This window comes from Bombina bombina, chromosome 1 (genome assembly GCF_027579735.1).
Source record: "Bombina bombina isolate aBomBom1 chromosome 1, aBomBom1.pri, whole genome shotgun sequence".
Lineage (NCBI taxonomy): Eukaryota > Metazoa > Chordata > Amphibia > Anura > Bombinatoridae > Bombina > Bombina bombina.
The window spans coordinates 742247466-742265258 of NC_069499.1; the positions used below are offsets into that span (position 1 = coordinate 742247466).

A 17793-nucleotide genomic window follows, 5' to 3' on the forward strand; every position below is an offset into this window, starting at 1 on the left:
AGAACTATTTACATATAGGCAGATAGACTATAGTGATTTATTGTAGAGGGGACTGAAAAATCCCATGCCAAAGATATGTGTCTTTGATTCCTATATCTGGATCCCTCCTGTGAAACTCATTCTTTGACTAGCAGTAGTCATTTGCATTTTATCTTTTTTTGAACACAAGATAAGATGCTCGAACACTCCTATATGTACAGATACAATAGGGCAATAATGGTTCTTATAGACACTTAAACAATGTAAACCCAAGGAGGTACGTTTGCCCTCATTTAAAAAAAAAATCAATCAAGGGTCAAATAAGGTTTTGTTTAAAAACAAATGTTTTTCCATGTTTACAGAAGCCAGAGTCAGTTTACAATGAATAATATTTTAGATACTACAGAAGAATGATTTATGTTGCCCTTTATCTGCTTGTCAGAATTGCCGTGTCACATGATCACACTATTTGGAGACCCTTTTCCAGATCACACTATAGATAAGCAATCTCACCCAATGAGATTATAATCAGATTGCAAGCATATCTTCACATGTATTCAGTGATTGCCCAATCTCTGAGATTAGCAGCAAGTTTCTGCTTCATAAACTCATTAGTAACCTTTGTCAGTGCAGGCAGCTCAGTGATGCAAGAGTTAGCTGCAAAATAGGTAATGCATGTCAATTGCACATTTTATCTACACCTAATGCTTTATTTAAATATCCTATATTTATTTTGACGTATACTGTCCATTTAACTGTTAAATAACAAACAGTGAAAATACCTACACAATAAAGATTCATCATCTATTTCTATTATATAGAGATACAGGTTAGTTATGTGTTTTTTTTTGCTTAGATATTCATGTTCAGTTTGAGCGAAGACCCCCCCCCCCCCCCCCCAGCAAGATCTGCAGGCGAAAATGTTTTTAGACAATACGCCAGACCTGACGGAGAAATTTCAGCTACTCCCACTAGAAGAAGCGGGGAAATTGATTCTACAACAAGGAAAACAATACGCTTTGAATTTTGTATTCGAATTTGATTTTCCCATAACATAATTTGTTTGCAAAACAATTTTGGCATGATTCTAATATGACTAAACATAACAAATTTTAACAGCATATTTTTACTGGCAAATATAAGATAAGGAAGCAAGTGTGTGTATACACAAAGGGGTAACATAATGAGATCTTATTTTACCTGCAAGCTTAGCCCATTCTAATAGGATGTGCTTTCAAAACACAAAACCAGCTATCTCATATACACAAATAAACATGAAAATGCAATTTTTCATACATGTTATACCCTGCAGCTGGTATAACAAGACATTGGAAATACATTAAGGGAAAAACTATTTTACAGTATACTGTCCCTTTAAGACAGGCGATGCATAGTACTGGCGAGATTTCATAGAAAATGTCACAAGCCCAGAGAGTTTTAGATAATCGGAAACCTATTTTACTACTTCAAAAGTGGATAGTACAGCCAGTCAGAAGCCTTATCACCTGTGCCATTGGAGAACAGCAGATTACACTACCTCTGCTTTGCTTCGGACAAGTAACATGGTGCTGGGCATAGGAGCACTTAAGTACATAAACTCTCAATACAGCACTGGATGACTCATCCAAAGCAGAGCTGGTTACAAGGTTATTCTTTTACCTATCTACTGTAGGCCACACTGGCTTTCCATTATGTACACACAAAAGATAAACAGATACCTGCACACTATCCCGAGGTTTATATAAAAAAACAAGTTTTTATGTACCATATTTTGGCTAAAGTGCATAAGCTTACCTGCCCATGTCGATGCAAAATTTGTCACACTCTAATATATTCAAAGTTGTCATTTAAATCACCGTCTCTGAACAAAATTATTATTCTTTAAACATTAACAATAGCATTATCTCCTGAGGAAAATGACTTGGGCTGCAGAAGTGGTAATTAAGTGGAACTATTCTAGGTATATCTGAAATTATTCTAGATATATAGAAATGTTGTTGTTTTTTTAATGCAATTTTGTCTATGCAACTTAATACATATCTGTCTACCTAAACCAATTATTTGTGATCATATACACGTATATATACACATATCAAGAGACCAATGTGTGTGAACAAATCAAAACACAGTGTAGACATAACCAATTCTGGATTAACGTTTTTTCTTTATTAATACATTAATAACATTTTTTTTTTAAATATATAAAATTGGTTTTGCTTCCAGGAGCCTTTACAATGAGTTGGAAATGTTACAAACTGTAAAATTCAGCTAGCAATATTTTACATAGTGGTGTAAAGAAATCAAATTATAATGAGAAGCCCTAACATTATAATTATGATGTGAAGGAACTGAGCGGCTGATATAGTCACTTTATCATCGCTTCTAGACTGAAGATTGGTGATCTCTCTGCTGTTCTGGTTCTTCTGATTTCGAATGTGTTTATTAAATGGAACATCATCAATATCCAAATCATATTCCAGATCTGAAAAGATAAGAAAAAAGCATTTCAAATTTGCACTGTTTTACATTTAGTAAATCCCAATCAGAATTAGTGTCTGGTTGCCCATAAATTTATGCATAAATAAAAAATACTTGTAGTCAAGTTTAAATATATTGAATATTAAAACCATAACAAATGCACAAGTTTGTAGTCTGATTCAAGGAAGTTGAATTAAATAAAACAACAAAGAGGGGTATAAGAGGCCTAAATGGAAAGAAGATAATGTACTAGTTCACACCACCCTCTGATTATGATACCATTAATGTGAAAACTGTGACTATTGATTGAATTAGACACCTGGTTTACAGTAACAATGGTAGTACGGCTGTACATCTCTGGTGGTTGATCTGTTACTCTCTCAGCCAAAAAAAACCCCATCCAAACTCCCATTGGAATCCTCTATAAAAGAGAGCCATATTATCCTTTAGATACTAATGTGAACTGGAAAATAGTCTTCTCTAACAAACATTTGACTCTCTACATATTGTGTGGCTGATTAAAAATGTCTATTACTTAACCTTATAGATACCTTAAATTATAACATGGGTTAGTAGCCATTAAAATAGCTAAGATATATTGTATGTATCTGTACTACTGTTTATGGTAAAGAGATTATATTTTAGTTTTAGTTTTTATCCCTTTCATTTCATTGATTGAAAAATTGCACTTGAAAATATCAAATCATGACAGAAATGAAAAAAACATATATTCCATACAGTTGTGGACCGCACAATAATGATATAAACTATAGATAAAAAAAATAGATTCAGTTTAATATATTATTTTCAAGAAAAAAAAGGTTGAAAGGGGAGAAAAAAAACACACACAATGCAAACTGCCAGTCCGGTGCCTGTTTTAGGGCAAAATTTGTGTCCATAAATGTGGACCTTTTATCCAAAAATGTTTATTTAGCTTGCAAATTGGGCATCCTGTGCTCTGATATTGGCAAATAGTAAATTAATAACGAAATAGCATTGAATCTTAATAAGATAATAATAAATAATTTCCAATTTAAATTGAATTATTATTTATCATTTCTAAACAAACATTTGTAGGGATCTCCAAATTTAAGAATTTCAATATCTGTGATATAAATAAACCCTCCCTAGAATTGCTCACAATGTATTTGTTGATACAATTAATGTATTCATTTTACAAATTAATCAAGTAACTTAAATACACATGCTAGCTGAGCTATAATGTTATATACTATATTTTACAATACTTTTATCCTTCAATTAGAATATATATTGTCTGGGTATTTGCCTTTACTCATGTAATGACTATTGTTATGTACTTTACCACTAAGCCTAGCCAATATATACAAAAAGATTAAACACATATAGTACAAGGTTAAGTGTTTCTATATTTCATATTTTTTAATACAATACACATACAAAATAATGCACATATAAATGGAACTCAAATTCAAATGAAGTTGAAATTCTAGTTGAAGGTTCTGTGTAAAGCACTAAAAAAACTATATATATATATATATGTATATATATATATATATATATACACACATATATATATACACACACACACACACACATATATATATATATATACACACACACACACACACACACATATATATATATATATATATATATATATATATATATATATATATATATAGATATAGATATAGATATATAGATAGATAGATAAACACATTTGAGTCCTTCCCAGTCAAACACCTTGACACAAAATATCCATTATATATATATATATATATTATATATATATAGATATTTAGCTTTAGATAATAATATATATAACATTAAAAACATAATTTTCTTCTAAGTGAAGAGCAAAAGGTATTTGAAGTATTTCTTAATGCACCTTCAGCTTTAGCACAGTTGTCCTAGCACAGTGCTAAAGCTGTCTACTGAAAAACATATTAAGCTCTTATAATAGTATTGAGCTGGACAACAGCAAAAAATGCCAGCCACCCCTTATGTTATGTTATAATACTTTACATGGTTTATATGGTGTATCAAATTGGACAAATGAGACTCAGAGATGAAGCCATTGCAGGTCGGGGGCATGTCCCCTCACACTTTCTAATTGAAACATATGTATGACTTTCATCTTTCTTATGCACACCAATTGTGATGTTTTTTTTTCATACAACACAAGTTAAAAGTTCTGTAAAATGTTTGTTATTACAGCTTTTATATTACATTATTAGCTTATTTACTGTTATATGTCCAATAGGGATATATTTAGTTTATATATTTATGATGTTTACAGTTATGTGGTCATGGAAATACTATTCACTTTTTTATTTTTATGTTGTGTCACATACTTGGGGGAAAGGCACAGGCTGTAGAGGCCCCCTTTCATTGTTTACTTATTCTGTACCAGTCAAACAGCCCCTAGAAGGGAAATATTTAGAACAATGTAAACTTGAGACAATGGATACTAATAGCATTATTGATCATACACACTGTTTTATCTATGGAAACGTGGGCTATTAATCTTATCTCACATAATGTTAGAGGGCTGAACTCAGATATTAAGAGGAGAACAGCTCTTACACAATATAGATCCTTAAGAGCCAATGTGATTTTCCTACAGGAGACACATTTTTAAGGCTCACAAATACCTAAATATTGGACGAAAGACTTCCCAATGCACTATCATGCCACAACTGACTCAAAAAAAAGGGGTGTCTCCATCCTCATCCACTCCTCTATACCCTTTGTACACACAGAAACAATTAGAGATAAAGAGGATAGATTCTTGATAGTTAGAGGTCAGATACAGGGTACGGACATTACACTCTGTAATTTATATGCCCCTAACGATAAACAAGACACTTTCTTTAAGCTACTATCGCATCAACTGACAAATTGGACTCAATCTAGGACGATATTGGCGGGAGACTTTAATGTAGACCTGGCATTACAATCCAGAAAACATCTCCAATTAATGACCAATAAACAGCACAAACAATATAACAAGACCAAGACTATACTAGATCACCTGAGTACACATGCCTTAATCGATTCATGGCAGACCCTATATGGAAACACGGCAGACACCACATATTATTCTGCAGCACACAAAACATACACAAAATTGGATTACATTTTTGTTAGCCAAATATTGCAGCCTTCCCTGGAATCCGCTACTATCCACCCCTGTGTGTGGTCAGACCACTCGATAACACAACTGAGACTAGGTACCTTACAGACAATACACAGAACCAAAACATGGACCTTCGACCCTTTCTGTCTAAAGGACCCATTGATACTGAAAACTATAACGAGACAAATGTGTGAATATTGGGGGATCAATACAGGGACGACGGAAAATCCCATATCAACCTGGGCAGCTCACAAAACCTTTTTAAGAGGACTGCTTATAAGGGAAAAAGCTACACTGGTTAAAAAAATGTAACAGTCAAAGACTAGAACTCCAAAAAGAAATAAACACTCTAGAACGGCAACACAGACTTACACATTCTAAGGCTCTTTACCAAAAACTACAAGAAAAGCGCTCAACATTAGCCAATATTCTTAATGATCAGTCAGTTAAGGCGGCATTCAGACTTAAGTCAAATTATTATATATACTCCAATAAACCGGATAGATATTTAGCTAATAAAATTTGAGATAAATTAAGGGTAGCGGCCATTGCACAAATTCAGACACTAGACGGTACCACTACAACCCACCCGCAGGAGATAGTTGACTGCTTTGCTGACTACTATAGTGATCTATATGACGGAAATAAGGTAACTCAATCAGCACAAACTAAAGCCTCACTAACTAACTTCCTTAATGAAACGTCACTAGCCTCTCTGACGGACAAAGACAGGGATAGTCTGAACCAAGACATTACACTAACTGAAGTCCAACAAGCAGTTAAAGGGCCACTGTAAGTAAATATTTTCTATGCCTGTTACTAACTAACTACCCCAAATACGCTTTTTATCAATAGCATTTCATTAACATATCTCTACCGTATATCAGAAATCTTGTCTGCAAATTTAATTGATTTCCAAACCCACTCCATGGGTATCCTTTGCTCTGTACCAATCCGTTTACAATACCTAGGTTTCAAAATGGCGCTTTAAACACAAAGTTATTGGTTTAAGTATTTTGAACATGCAGTGCTGAAAATAGTGGGCAGGATAACGTGACATCATCAGCGAATAAAAGATATAACTTTTAGAACGTTATGAAACTTCGTTTTGGAGAAAATATAGGCCAGTAGGTTTTAATTAATGTTTATTAACTTTAATATGTTAGTTGTTTAGCTTAAAAATTATAACAGAAAGTAATCCTTTAAGGACTTAAAACCAGGAAAGGCCCCAGGTCCTGATGGACTCCCGGGGGAATACTATAAGTTGTTCCAATCCTCATTAGTACCCCACTTGGTTAAACTTTCAAATCACATTATGCAAGGGCATGCAATACCTCCAGATCTCCTCAGAGCAAGGATAGCTGTGATACCCAAACCAGGGAAAAATCTCAAACGGTGTGCTAGTTATAGACCCATCTCTCTTATAAATCAAGATCTTAAAATCTTTACCAAGATATTAGCTAATAGGCTTAAAACCATACTGCCAGATATCGTCCATCCAGATCAGGTTGGGTTTGTGATGGGAAGGGAAGCTCCTGATAACATTAGACGAATACTCACGATCATTAACCAACTGACAAGATCGAAAACACCTTCTCTGGTCCTATCACTGGATGCGGAGAAGGCGTTTGATAGGATAGATTGGGCATACATGTTTGCTGTCCTAGATAAGATGGAATTCAGGGGCCCCTTTGTAACAGCTCTCCGGGGTATATACTCTGCACCTACAGCCACTGTTAGGGCCATTGGACATCATTCCAAACTTATAAATATTAAAAATGGTACGAGACAGGGTTGCCCTCTCTCGCCACTGTTGTTTGCGCTCTGTATGGAGCCATTAGCTGCTTGTATTAGACAAAACCCTGGCATTACAGGCTTCCAACTTAAAAAGAAGGACTATAAGATTGCCCTTTTTGCAGACGACGTTCTGTTGACCTTGACCAAACCACTGACCTCCCTCACTAACCTTTATGAAATCTTGGACCGATTTTCTGCCATATCGGGATATAAAATAAATATGGACAAAAGTGAAGCAATGGCAATAGCATTACCACCCCAAACAAAAAAATTAATTGAACTTAATTTTGAATTCTCTTGGGTTAAAACACATGTCAAATACTTCGGAATCAATTTATCTGCTCAATGTATGGACCTATACAAAATCAATTATTTGCCATTATATAAAGCTATTCGAAAAGATATCGCAAAGTGGAGACACCTTAACTTTTCGTGGTATGGCAGAATTTCAGCTATAAAAATGAATATTCTCCCGAGACTACTATACCTGTTCAGGACCTTGCCGATAGTGGTTCCTAGGAGAGATCTGGAGACACTACAGTCAGAATTCATTCATTTTGTTAATAACAAAAAGCACTCCAGAATCCCTTATCAGATAATGACGAAACATAGACAGCTAGGTGGGATTGGAATTCCTAATCTGACAGATTATTATGACGCCTCTAGACTGGCTCAAACAGCATTAATGGGATCCTCTAACCCAGATATAATCTGGATAGGGATGGAATCGGATCTGGGAGAGGTGGACTCCCCGGGGGCTCTGATATGGGACACTTCCATGTCTGTACAAGAAATTCACAAATACTCCCCAATTACTGGCCTCTCGGTAGAACACTGGCGAACTTTAAATAGGAAAAAAAAACTGGTCCCAGATAACTCACTTAAGACACCACTCAGATACCTTATCCCAGGGGAATACAGGAAACAATTAGACAAATGGGTAAATAAGGGCCTTTATAGGGTGGGAGATATGATATCACATGGTAAGCCATTAACCTTCACACAGACTCAGGAAAAGCTTGCACCAGACCCCCTTAGATGGTACTTATATTTACAAGTTACTTCTGCCTTACATAAATTTTTATCAAACGCACGAAATCAACTCAGTACCACTCTAGAGAAAATATGCAGTGCTGACACTAGACTAAAACATACCATTTCGAGGCTATATATAGCGATACAGTCAACTACAAGTGAGGAAAAGTCTTCTATTATGTGCAAATGGGAGACTGACTTAGGCAATAGTATGGAGGTGAAGGAATGGTATGAGCTACTTTATTCCTCCTGCAGAGGACTGATAAGTGCGGATCTACGAGAAAACAGTTGTAAGACCATTTTTAGGTGGTATCTAACCCCAATAAAAACTTCCCACTTTACAGAAGTAAAAAATAGGAATTGCTACAGGGGATGCAATGAAATAGGAACTTATGTACATATGTGGTGGGAATGCCATGAGGTCAGGCGGATTTGGTTGAAGCTGTCTGACCTTCTTAGTATACTACTGGAGGAACGGATAACATTAACTATGTCCCAGGGGCTCCTTAATATGCCATTCCCAAAATACCACCATCATATTAATACTTTCATCAGAATACTTTGCACAATCACAAGAATATGCATAGCTAAGTATTGGAGGGAGGGGGCACCACTGTGGCAGGAAATCCTAAACAGAATTAGTTTGACACATAAACTCCATGAAACCGCAGCTTTTATCCTGGGAAACGTAGATGCTTACCACAAAACATGGTTTTACTGGTTAATCTAACCGAATTGACACACTGACTTTCTTGAGGCCCTAAACTACATTGGTAGACAGACTGCTAATACGCATCAGAAGAGGTGGAAATGGGAAAGGGTTACTTATAGATATTTTACCCCCTATATGGAATATATTTCTTAAGGTACCAAATAGCAATGACACATACATATCCTTATCACTTGACCACTTGTTGTTTTGTTTTTGTTCTTTGTTGTGTTTTTTGTTCTTTTTTATTTGTTTATTAAAAAAGGAAGGGAAAGATAATTTTTTATTCTTTTCTCTATGAAAAATAATATGCAAAGAATCTATGTTAACAGTCACGTTGTAGGGTGTAACAGATGAAGACTGATCTTCGATACTAGTATTAAAATTCCTTGATGAGAGATTATATAACATTGGATGGACACTGGGGACTATAATCTCAATCTACAGTCAATGGTAAAAGTTGATGCAGAAAAAAGGGAGATGTACAATTGCTATATTGATGTAACACCTACTGATTTTGTGATGTACCGATATATGACTGTTTATTAATTTGTGATGGAATGTATTTTGCATAGTGACAATAAAAAATATTTTAACATAAAATGTCATGCTCAATCTGAATCACGAAAGAGAAATTTTGTGTACAGTGTCCCTTTAAGCATTTATCTGCTTTCCCAAACATTTCCATAACCACTTTTTCCCTACCAGAAAAAAATCACTTTACAAATCTCTTGTAAACTCTGAATCTGTCATTAAATATATATATAATCCAAAAGTTAGAATATTATTTGTACCTTTTAAATCATCTTTATGAGTGCATACCAAACCTCCCATGATTTTCCCAATGCCTATTGGGAATAAGAGGTCTACTCTAGGTGTGAGACTTCCAGGCTACATTGTGGACGATTTGTGGGCGTGGTCATGATAAGCAGGGGTGGAGTTGTGAGTGTTCAGTGGGCAGGATTTTTCAAACAGAATGAATGCTGTAAGAGAGGGACAGGCCAGCCAGGCACTGTGACAATCTTGCAATATGTTGGATATATATGAACTCTGTGACTGACATGGATTTTGTAGTATAATGCAAAAGATAATTCTGAACTTTAACAGAATCCTTACATGGAAAGCAAATATTTTGATGCTATAAAAAAATTTGCCTATTTTTTAATCAAACACAATATAATTATGCCAAAAATTTCTGCTGCCAATTTGTATTAAAGGAATAGTCCCACCAAAATTAAACTGATGATTCAGATAGAACATGCAATATTAAGCAAATTTCTAATTCACTCCTATTATCAATTTTGCTTTGTTCTCTTGGTATCTTTATTTGAAAAAGCAAGAATGTGAGCATAGAAGCCGGACCGTTTTTGGTTCAGCACCTGGGTAGCACTTTTTGATTGGTGTATAAATGTAGCCACCAGTCAGCAGGTGCTACCCAGGTACTGAACAAAAAAATGTCTGTCTCCTAAGCTTACATTCAAATAAAGATTCCAAAAGAACGAATAAAAACTGATAGTAGGAGTAAATTAGAAAGTTGCTTAAAATTGCATGCTCTATCTGAATCATGAAAGTTTAATTTGGACTAGAATATTCCTTTATTTATTTTCAACTTGTCGGGGGTCTATGTAAATATTTAGAGGGGTTGGATGCAAACAAATATGATGATTGTGTATGCTGTTCACATCCTCCCAAACTGTGATTACAATTTGGACATTTATCACCATGTGGTTCATTTTTAAATCTAAACAAAAAATATATATAAATATATATTATACATTTTGTATTTTTATCTAAAAAAATCATTGTGCCTGTAAAAGGAGCTATTGATACTGGAGTATCAGTTGCCTTTAAATATGTATGTCTCATTAGTTTCATTGCTAATTTAAACACATTTGAGAAAAACATGTTAAAGGGACAGTAAACACCAGAATGTTTGTTGTTTAAAAAGGTAGATAATCCCTTTATTACCCATTCCCCAGTTTTGCATAACCAACACAGTTATAATAATATACTTTTTACCTCTGTGATTACCTTGTATCTATGCCTCTGCAAACTGCCCCCTTATTTCAGTTCTTTTGACAGACTTGCATTTTTAGCCAATCAGTGCTGACTCCTAGGAGCTTTGCGTGCCTGAGCTCAATCTTATCTATATGAAACACATGAATTAACTCTCTCTAGTGGTGAAAAACCTTCAAAATGCTTTCAGATTAGAGGCGACCTTCAAGGTCTAAGAAATTAGCATATGAACCTCCTAGGTTTAGCTTTCAACTAAGAATACCAAGAGAACAAAGCAAAATTGGGAATAAAAGTAAATTGGAAAGTTGTTTAAAATTACATGCCCTGGGTTTTTCTTTATTTAAAATTAAGATCAGCCTACCAGAATAAGTGATCTAAGAAGTTATCATTCTGGTACTATGATTTTTACTGTCATCTGCATGGTGGAAAAAAAGCAAAAACTAACAATCAGTCAGCATCATGAGTGCATGGGATTTCACCATAATCTCACAAGATTTCATAGTAAATAAAAAGACCGTGATTGCACATGGGAGATGCACACTCGCTTGGAAGTTTCTCGACAAGCATCCTCTACAATGCGGTGTACCCTTTTTAGGTAAAATATCTTCCTTTTTTACATAGAGATGTTCATGTGATAATTTGTAATCATTTTTTACAGAGTTTCTGCATCACTTTCAAGTGATTTGGTATACAGCTAACATGCCCCTTTTTCAAGTGAAGCCTTTGACTTTGTTTTATTTACATGGGGCCAGATTACAAGTGGAGAGCTAAATATTGCTTTCATGAAAGTGATATTAGTGTTCTATTGTGTAATACCATTGCACGCGAATGTGCACTGGTATTACAAGTTCACAGCAATGCGAACGCAACCTTGCATTCGCATTGCTGGGAAGCATTGCGCTCACTAGAGCGTGCTTCTATAGGCTCCTATGAAGGGGGTAAGTAGTGCAGTAATTTTAAATATATATATATATATATATATATATATATATATAGTTATATACATATATATTTATGTGTTAATATGTGTATATACTTGTAATGGATGATTAATTATTGCGTCCCGGCAAACGGGCAAATTTGCCCATTCGCGGGCACACAATAATTTCTCACTCCACTTGTAATCTAACCCTTAAAGGGACATAATACTCATATGCTAAATCACTTGAAACTGATGCAGGATAACTGTAAAAAGCTGACAGGAAAATATCACCTGAGCATCTCTATGTAAAAAAGGAAGATATTTTACCTCACAATCTCCTCAGCTCAGTAGAGTAAGTTCTGTGTAAAAAGTTATATTTCACCTATTCCCAGCTGCAGGTAAAAAAATAAAAAAAATGAAGAAATGAACAGCAGCTAATCAGCATCAACAGTGCTGAGGTCATGAACTTTTTTACTGTGATCTCATGAGATTTGACTTATCTCTCATGAGATTTCATAGTAAGCTGAATAGGGAAATAATATGAGAGCACACGAGGCTCATCCCCTAAGCTGTCCCAGGACAGACATACTAATATGCTGCTTAGAAATCCTTTACAATGGGAGGTGGCTACTGAGAAACTTTTGAGGTAAAATATCTTTCTTTTTTACATAGAGATGTTCAGGTGATATTTTCTAATCAGCTTTTTACAGCTATACTGCATCACTTTCAAGTGTTTAAACATTTGGGTATTATGGCCCTTTAATGTCTCATTAACACTGCCAATCTTATCTGTCTTTTTATCAAAAGTATAACAAAATAGTGTCTGCACAAAACTCACACTACTTTTAAAACATTTGTTTTAGAGAAACCCAAAGATTCCATTCATTCCAGGTGATCAAACACTGCTGGATATGATTGACTTGCAATGATAAGAGATGCTAATGAATGTTGTTTTTTGTTGTTAGATTCCATTTAACACCTTCATCACCTAAAGCTTTATAATAGAAAACATCCAACGTTAATGTCACAATTAGATTATTCTTTTTTTTTTTTACCTGTAAACAGTTCTAAATAGTTACATTTAAGAAATGAAGAACCTATATTCAAACCTTATAATCAGAAGTGACCTATTGCTTGAAAACATTTTTTTGTTTTTATTGGCTCCAGCTCATCAATCTCTATCAGGATTTATAAAGAAGACATGTTAAATTATTCAACAGCAGCAGAAGCTGTTTTTTGTTTTTTTTTAATTCTTTTTAGTTTTCCAAAAACCCCATTGGTATTGCTCACTATGTTATATCTTCAGCTCAAGAATTTGCATGCAAAGTTTATCTAATCATGACAAATGGCTCATTCCTTTTACACATCAACTATATTTATTTAATCTCTATGATTTAAGTCTAGAGGAATGACAAACTGAAAGAAACATCCACAATTCACTAGTTTTAAACTAGGGTTTATAGTGAAAATGGATTTATTAAAAAAAAAAGGTTAGTTCTGTTAAAGGGATACTAAACACATCTTTTTATTTTATGATTAAGACAGAGCATGCAATTTTAAGCAACTTTCTAATTTACTCCTATTATTAATTTTTCTTCTTTCTCTTGGTATCTTTATTTGAAAAAGCAGGAATGAAAGCTTTGGAGCCGGCCCAATTTAGGTTGAGAACCTGGGTTGCGCTTGCTGATTAGATGGCTAAATGTAGCCACCAATCAGCAAGCCCAATCCAGGGTACTGAACCAAAAATGGGCTTTCATTCCTGCTTTTTCAAATAACGATACAGTGACAACAAAGAAAAAATTGATAATAAGAGTAAATTAAAAAGTTGCTTAAAATTGTATACTCTATCTGAATTTTGAAATAAAATATTTGGGTTTGCTATCCCTTTAAAATGAATATAATATACAGTTACTTTTTTTAAAAAAAAAACATAGGCAATTTCCTATAGTATAATATACATACTGTATGTGCCAGACTATGTCATAGCCCCCACTTTCTATAGTTCACTGGGGAAATGTGTTGTGTAGGATATGGGGTATTGATCCAAGAACTTTGTATAGCCCCCAAATTAATAATCCTTGGTAAAAGGTGATTTATACTTGTTAAGTTAGAAAATAATAGAAAACATATAAAATATATTTCTGATCTCAAATATTTACTATGACCTAGATTTGGAGTTTGGCGTTAGCCGTGAAAACCAGCGTTAGAGGCTCCTAACGCTGGTTTTAGGCTACCGCCGGTATTTGGAGTCACTCAAAATAGGGTCTAACGCTCACTTTTCAGCCGCGACTTTTCCATACCGCAGATCCCCTTACGTAAATTGCGTATCCTATCTTTTCAATGGGATCTTTCTAACTCCGGTATTTAGAGTCGTTTCTGAAGTGAGCGTTAGACATCTAACGACAAAACTCCAGCCGCAGGAAAAAAGTCAGTAGTTAAGAGCTTTCTGGGCTAACGCCGGTTTATAAAGCTCTTAACTACTATACTCTAAAGTACACTAACATCCATAAACTACCTATGTACCCCTAAACCGAGACCCCCCCACATCGCCGACACTCAAATACATTTTTTTAACCCCTAATCTGCCGACCGCCAGCTACGTTATCCTTATGTACCCCTAATCTGCTGCCCCTAACACCGCCGACCCCTGTATTATATTTATTAATCCCTAATCTGCCCCCCTCAACGTCGCCTCCACCTGCCTACACTTATTAACCCCTAATCTGCCGACCGCAAAGCGCCGCCACCTACGTTATCCCTATGTACCCCTAATCTGCTGCCCCTAACACCGCCGACCCCTGTATTATATTTATTAACCCCTAATCTGCCCCCCTCAACATCGCCTCCACCTGCCTACACTTATTAACCCCTAATCTGCCGAGCGGACCTGAGCGCTACTATAATAAAGTTATTAACCCCTAATCCGCCTCACTAACCCTATAATAAATAGTATTAACCCCTAATCTGCCCTCCCTAACATCGCCGACACCTAACTTCAATTATTAACCCCTAATCTGCCGACCGGAGCTCACCGCTATTCTAATAAATGTATTAACCCCTAAAGCTAAGTCTAACCCTAACACTAACACCCCCCTAAGTTAAATATAATTTAAATCTAACAAAATTAATTATCTCTTAATAAATAAATTATTCCTATTTAAAGCTAAATACTTACCTCTAAAATAAATCCTAATATAGCTACAATATAAATTATAATTATATTATAGCTATTTTAGGATTAATATTTATTTTACAGGTAACTTTGTATTTATTTTAACCAGGTACAATAGCTATTAAATAGTTAAGAACTATTTAATAGCTAAAATAGTTAAAATAATTACAAATTTACCTGTAAAAGAAATCCTAACCTAAGTTACAATTAAACCTAACACTATACTATCAATAAATTAATTAATTAAATAAACTACCTACAATTACCTACAATTAACCTAACACTACACTATCAATAAATTCATTAAATACAATTCCTACAAATAAATACAATTAAATAAACTTGCTAAAGTACAAAAAATAAAAAAGAACTAAGTTACAAAAATTAAAAAAATATTTACAAACATAATAAAAATATTACAACAATTTTAAACTAATTACACCTACTCTAAGCCCCCTAATAAAATAACAAAGCCCCCCAAAATAAAAAAATGCCCTACCCTATTCTAAATAACTAAAGTTCAAAGCTCTTTTACCTTACCAGCCCTGAACAGGGCCCTTTGCGGGGCATGCCCCAAGAAGTTCAGCTCTTTTGCCTGTAAAAGAAAAAATACAATACCCAAGCCCCCCAACATTACAACCCACCACCCACATACCCCTAATCTAACCCAAACCCCCCTTAAATAAACCTAACACTAAGCCCCTGAAGATCTTCCTACCTTATCTTCACCTCACCGGGTTCAACGATCTGTCCAGAAGAGCTCCTCCGATGTCCTGATCCAAGCCCAAGCGGGGGGCTGAAGAGGTCCATGATCCGGATGAAGTCTTCATCCAAGCGGGAGCTGAAGAGGTCCATGATCCGGATGAAGTCTTCTATCAACGGCATCTTCAATCTTCTTTCTTCCGGATCCATCTTGCAGACCTCCGACGCGGAACATCCTGCTGGCCCGACGGACTAACGACGAATGACGGTTCCTTTAAGGGACGTCATCCAAGATGGCGTCCCTCGAATTCCGATTGGCTGATAGGATTCTATCAGCCAATCGGAATTAAGGTAGGAATATTCTGATTGGCTGATGGAATCAGCCAATCAGAATCAAGTTCAATCTGATTGGCTGATCCAATCAGCCAATCAGATTGAGCTTGCATTCTATTGGCTGATCGGAACAGCCATGTGGGTGGTGGGTTGTAATGTTGGGGGGCTTGGGTATTGTATTTTTTCATTTACAGGCAAAAGAGCTGAACTTCTTGGGGCATGCCCCGCAAAGGGCCCTGTTCAGGGCTGGTAAGGTTAAAGAGCTTTTAACTTTAGTTATTTAGAATAGGGTAGGGCATTTTTTTATTTTGGGGGGCTTTGTTATTTTATTAGGGGGCTTAGAGTAGGTGTAATTAGTTTAAAATTGTTGTAATATTTTTCTTATGTTTGTAAATATTTTTTTATTTTTTGTAACTTAGTTCTTTTTTATTTTTTGTACTTTAGCAAGTTTATTTAATTGTATTTATTTGTAGGAATTGTATTTAATTAATTTATTGATAGTGTAGTGTTAGGTTAATTGTAGCTAATTGTAGGTAGTTTATTTAATTAATTTATTGATAGCATAGTGATAGGTTTAATTGTAACTTAGGTTAGGATTTCTTTTACAGGTAAATTTGTAATTATTTTAACTATTTTAGCTATTAAATAGTTCTTAACTATTTAATAGCTATTGTACCTGGTTAAAATAAATACAAAGTTACCTGTAAAATAAATATTAATCCTAAAATAGCTATAATATAATTATAATTTATATTGTAGCTATATTAGGATTTATTTTACAGGTAAGTATTTAGCTTTAAATAGGAATAATTTATTTAATAAGAGATAATTAATTTCGTTAGATTTAAATTATATTTAATTTAGGGGGGTGTTAGTGTTAGGGTTAGACTTAGCTTTAGGGGTTAATACATTTATTAGAATAGCGGCGAGATTGGGTCGGCAGATTAGGGGTTAATAATTGAAGTTAGGTTCGGCGATGTTAGGGAGGGCAGATTAGAGGTTAATACTATTTATTATAGGGTTAGTGAGGCGGATTAGGGGTTAATAACTTTATTATAGTAGCGCTCAGGTCCGGTCGGCAGATTAGGGGTTAATAAGTGTAGGTAGCTGGAGGCGACGTTGTGGGGGGCAGATTAGGGGTTAATAAATATAATATAGGGGTCGGCGATGTTAGGGCAGCAGATTAGGGGTACATAAGGATAATGTAAGTAGCGGCGGTTTACGGAGCGGCAGATTAGGGATTAATAATAATATGCAGGGGTCAGCGATAGCGGGGGTGGCAGATTAGGGGTTAATAAGTGTAAGGTTAGGGGTGTTTAGACTCGGGGTACATGTTAGGGTGTTAGGTGCAGACGTAGAAGTGTTTCCCCATAGCAAACAATGGGGCTGCGTTAAGAGCTGAACGCGGCTTTTTTGCAGGTGTTAGGTTTTTTTTCAGCTCAAACAGCCCCATTGTTTCCTATCGGGGAATCGTGCACGAGCACGTTTTTGAGGCTGGCCGCTTGCGTAAGCAACTCTGGTATCGAGAG

General features: G+C 35.1%; 1 protein-coding gene across 1 annotated transcript in view; it reads right to left on the reverse strand.

Annotated features, from left to right (window-relative positions):
• Positions 1-2123: 2123 nt before the first annotated feature.
• The window catches only part of GPC3 (glypican 3), a 1305553-nt gene continuing 1289883 nt past the window's right edge, over positions 2124-17793 (reverse strand). The window contains exon 8 of the mRNA XM_053699264.1: positions 2124-2461. Within this exon, the coding sequence (XP_053555239.1) occupies positions 2280-2461 (182 nt within the window). The 3' untranslated portion in view covers positions 2124-2279. The remainder of the gene's footprint in view (positions 2462-17793) is intronic.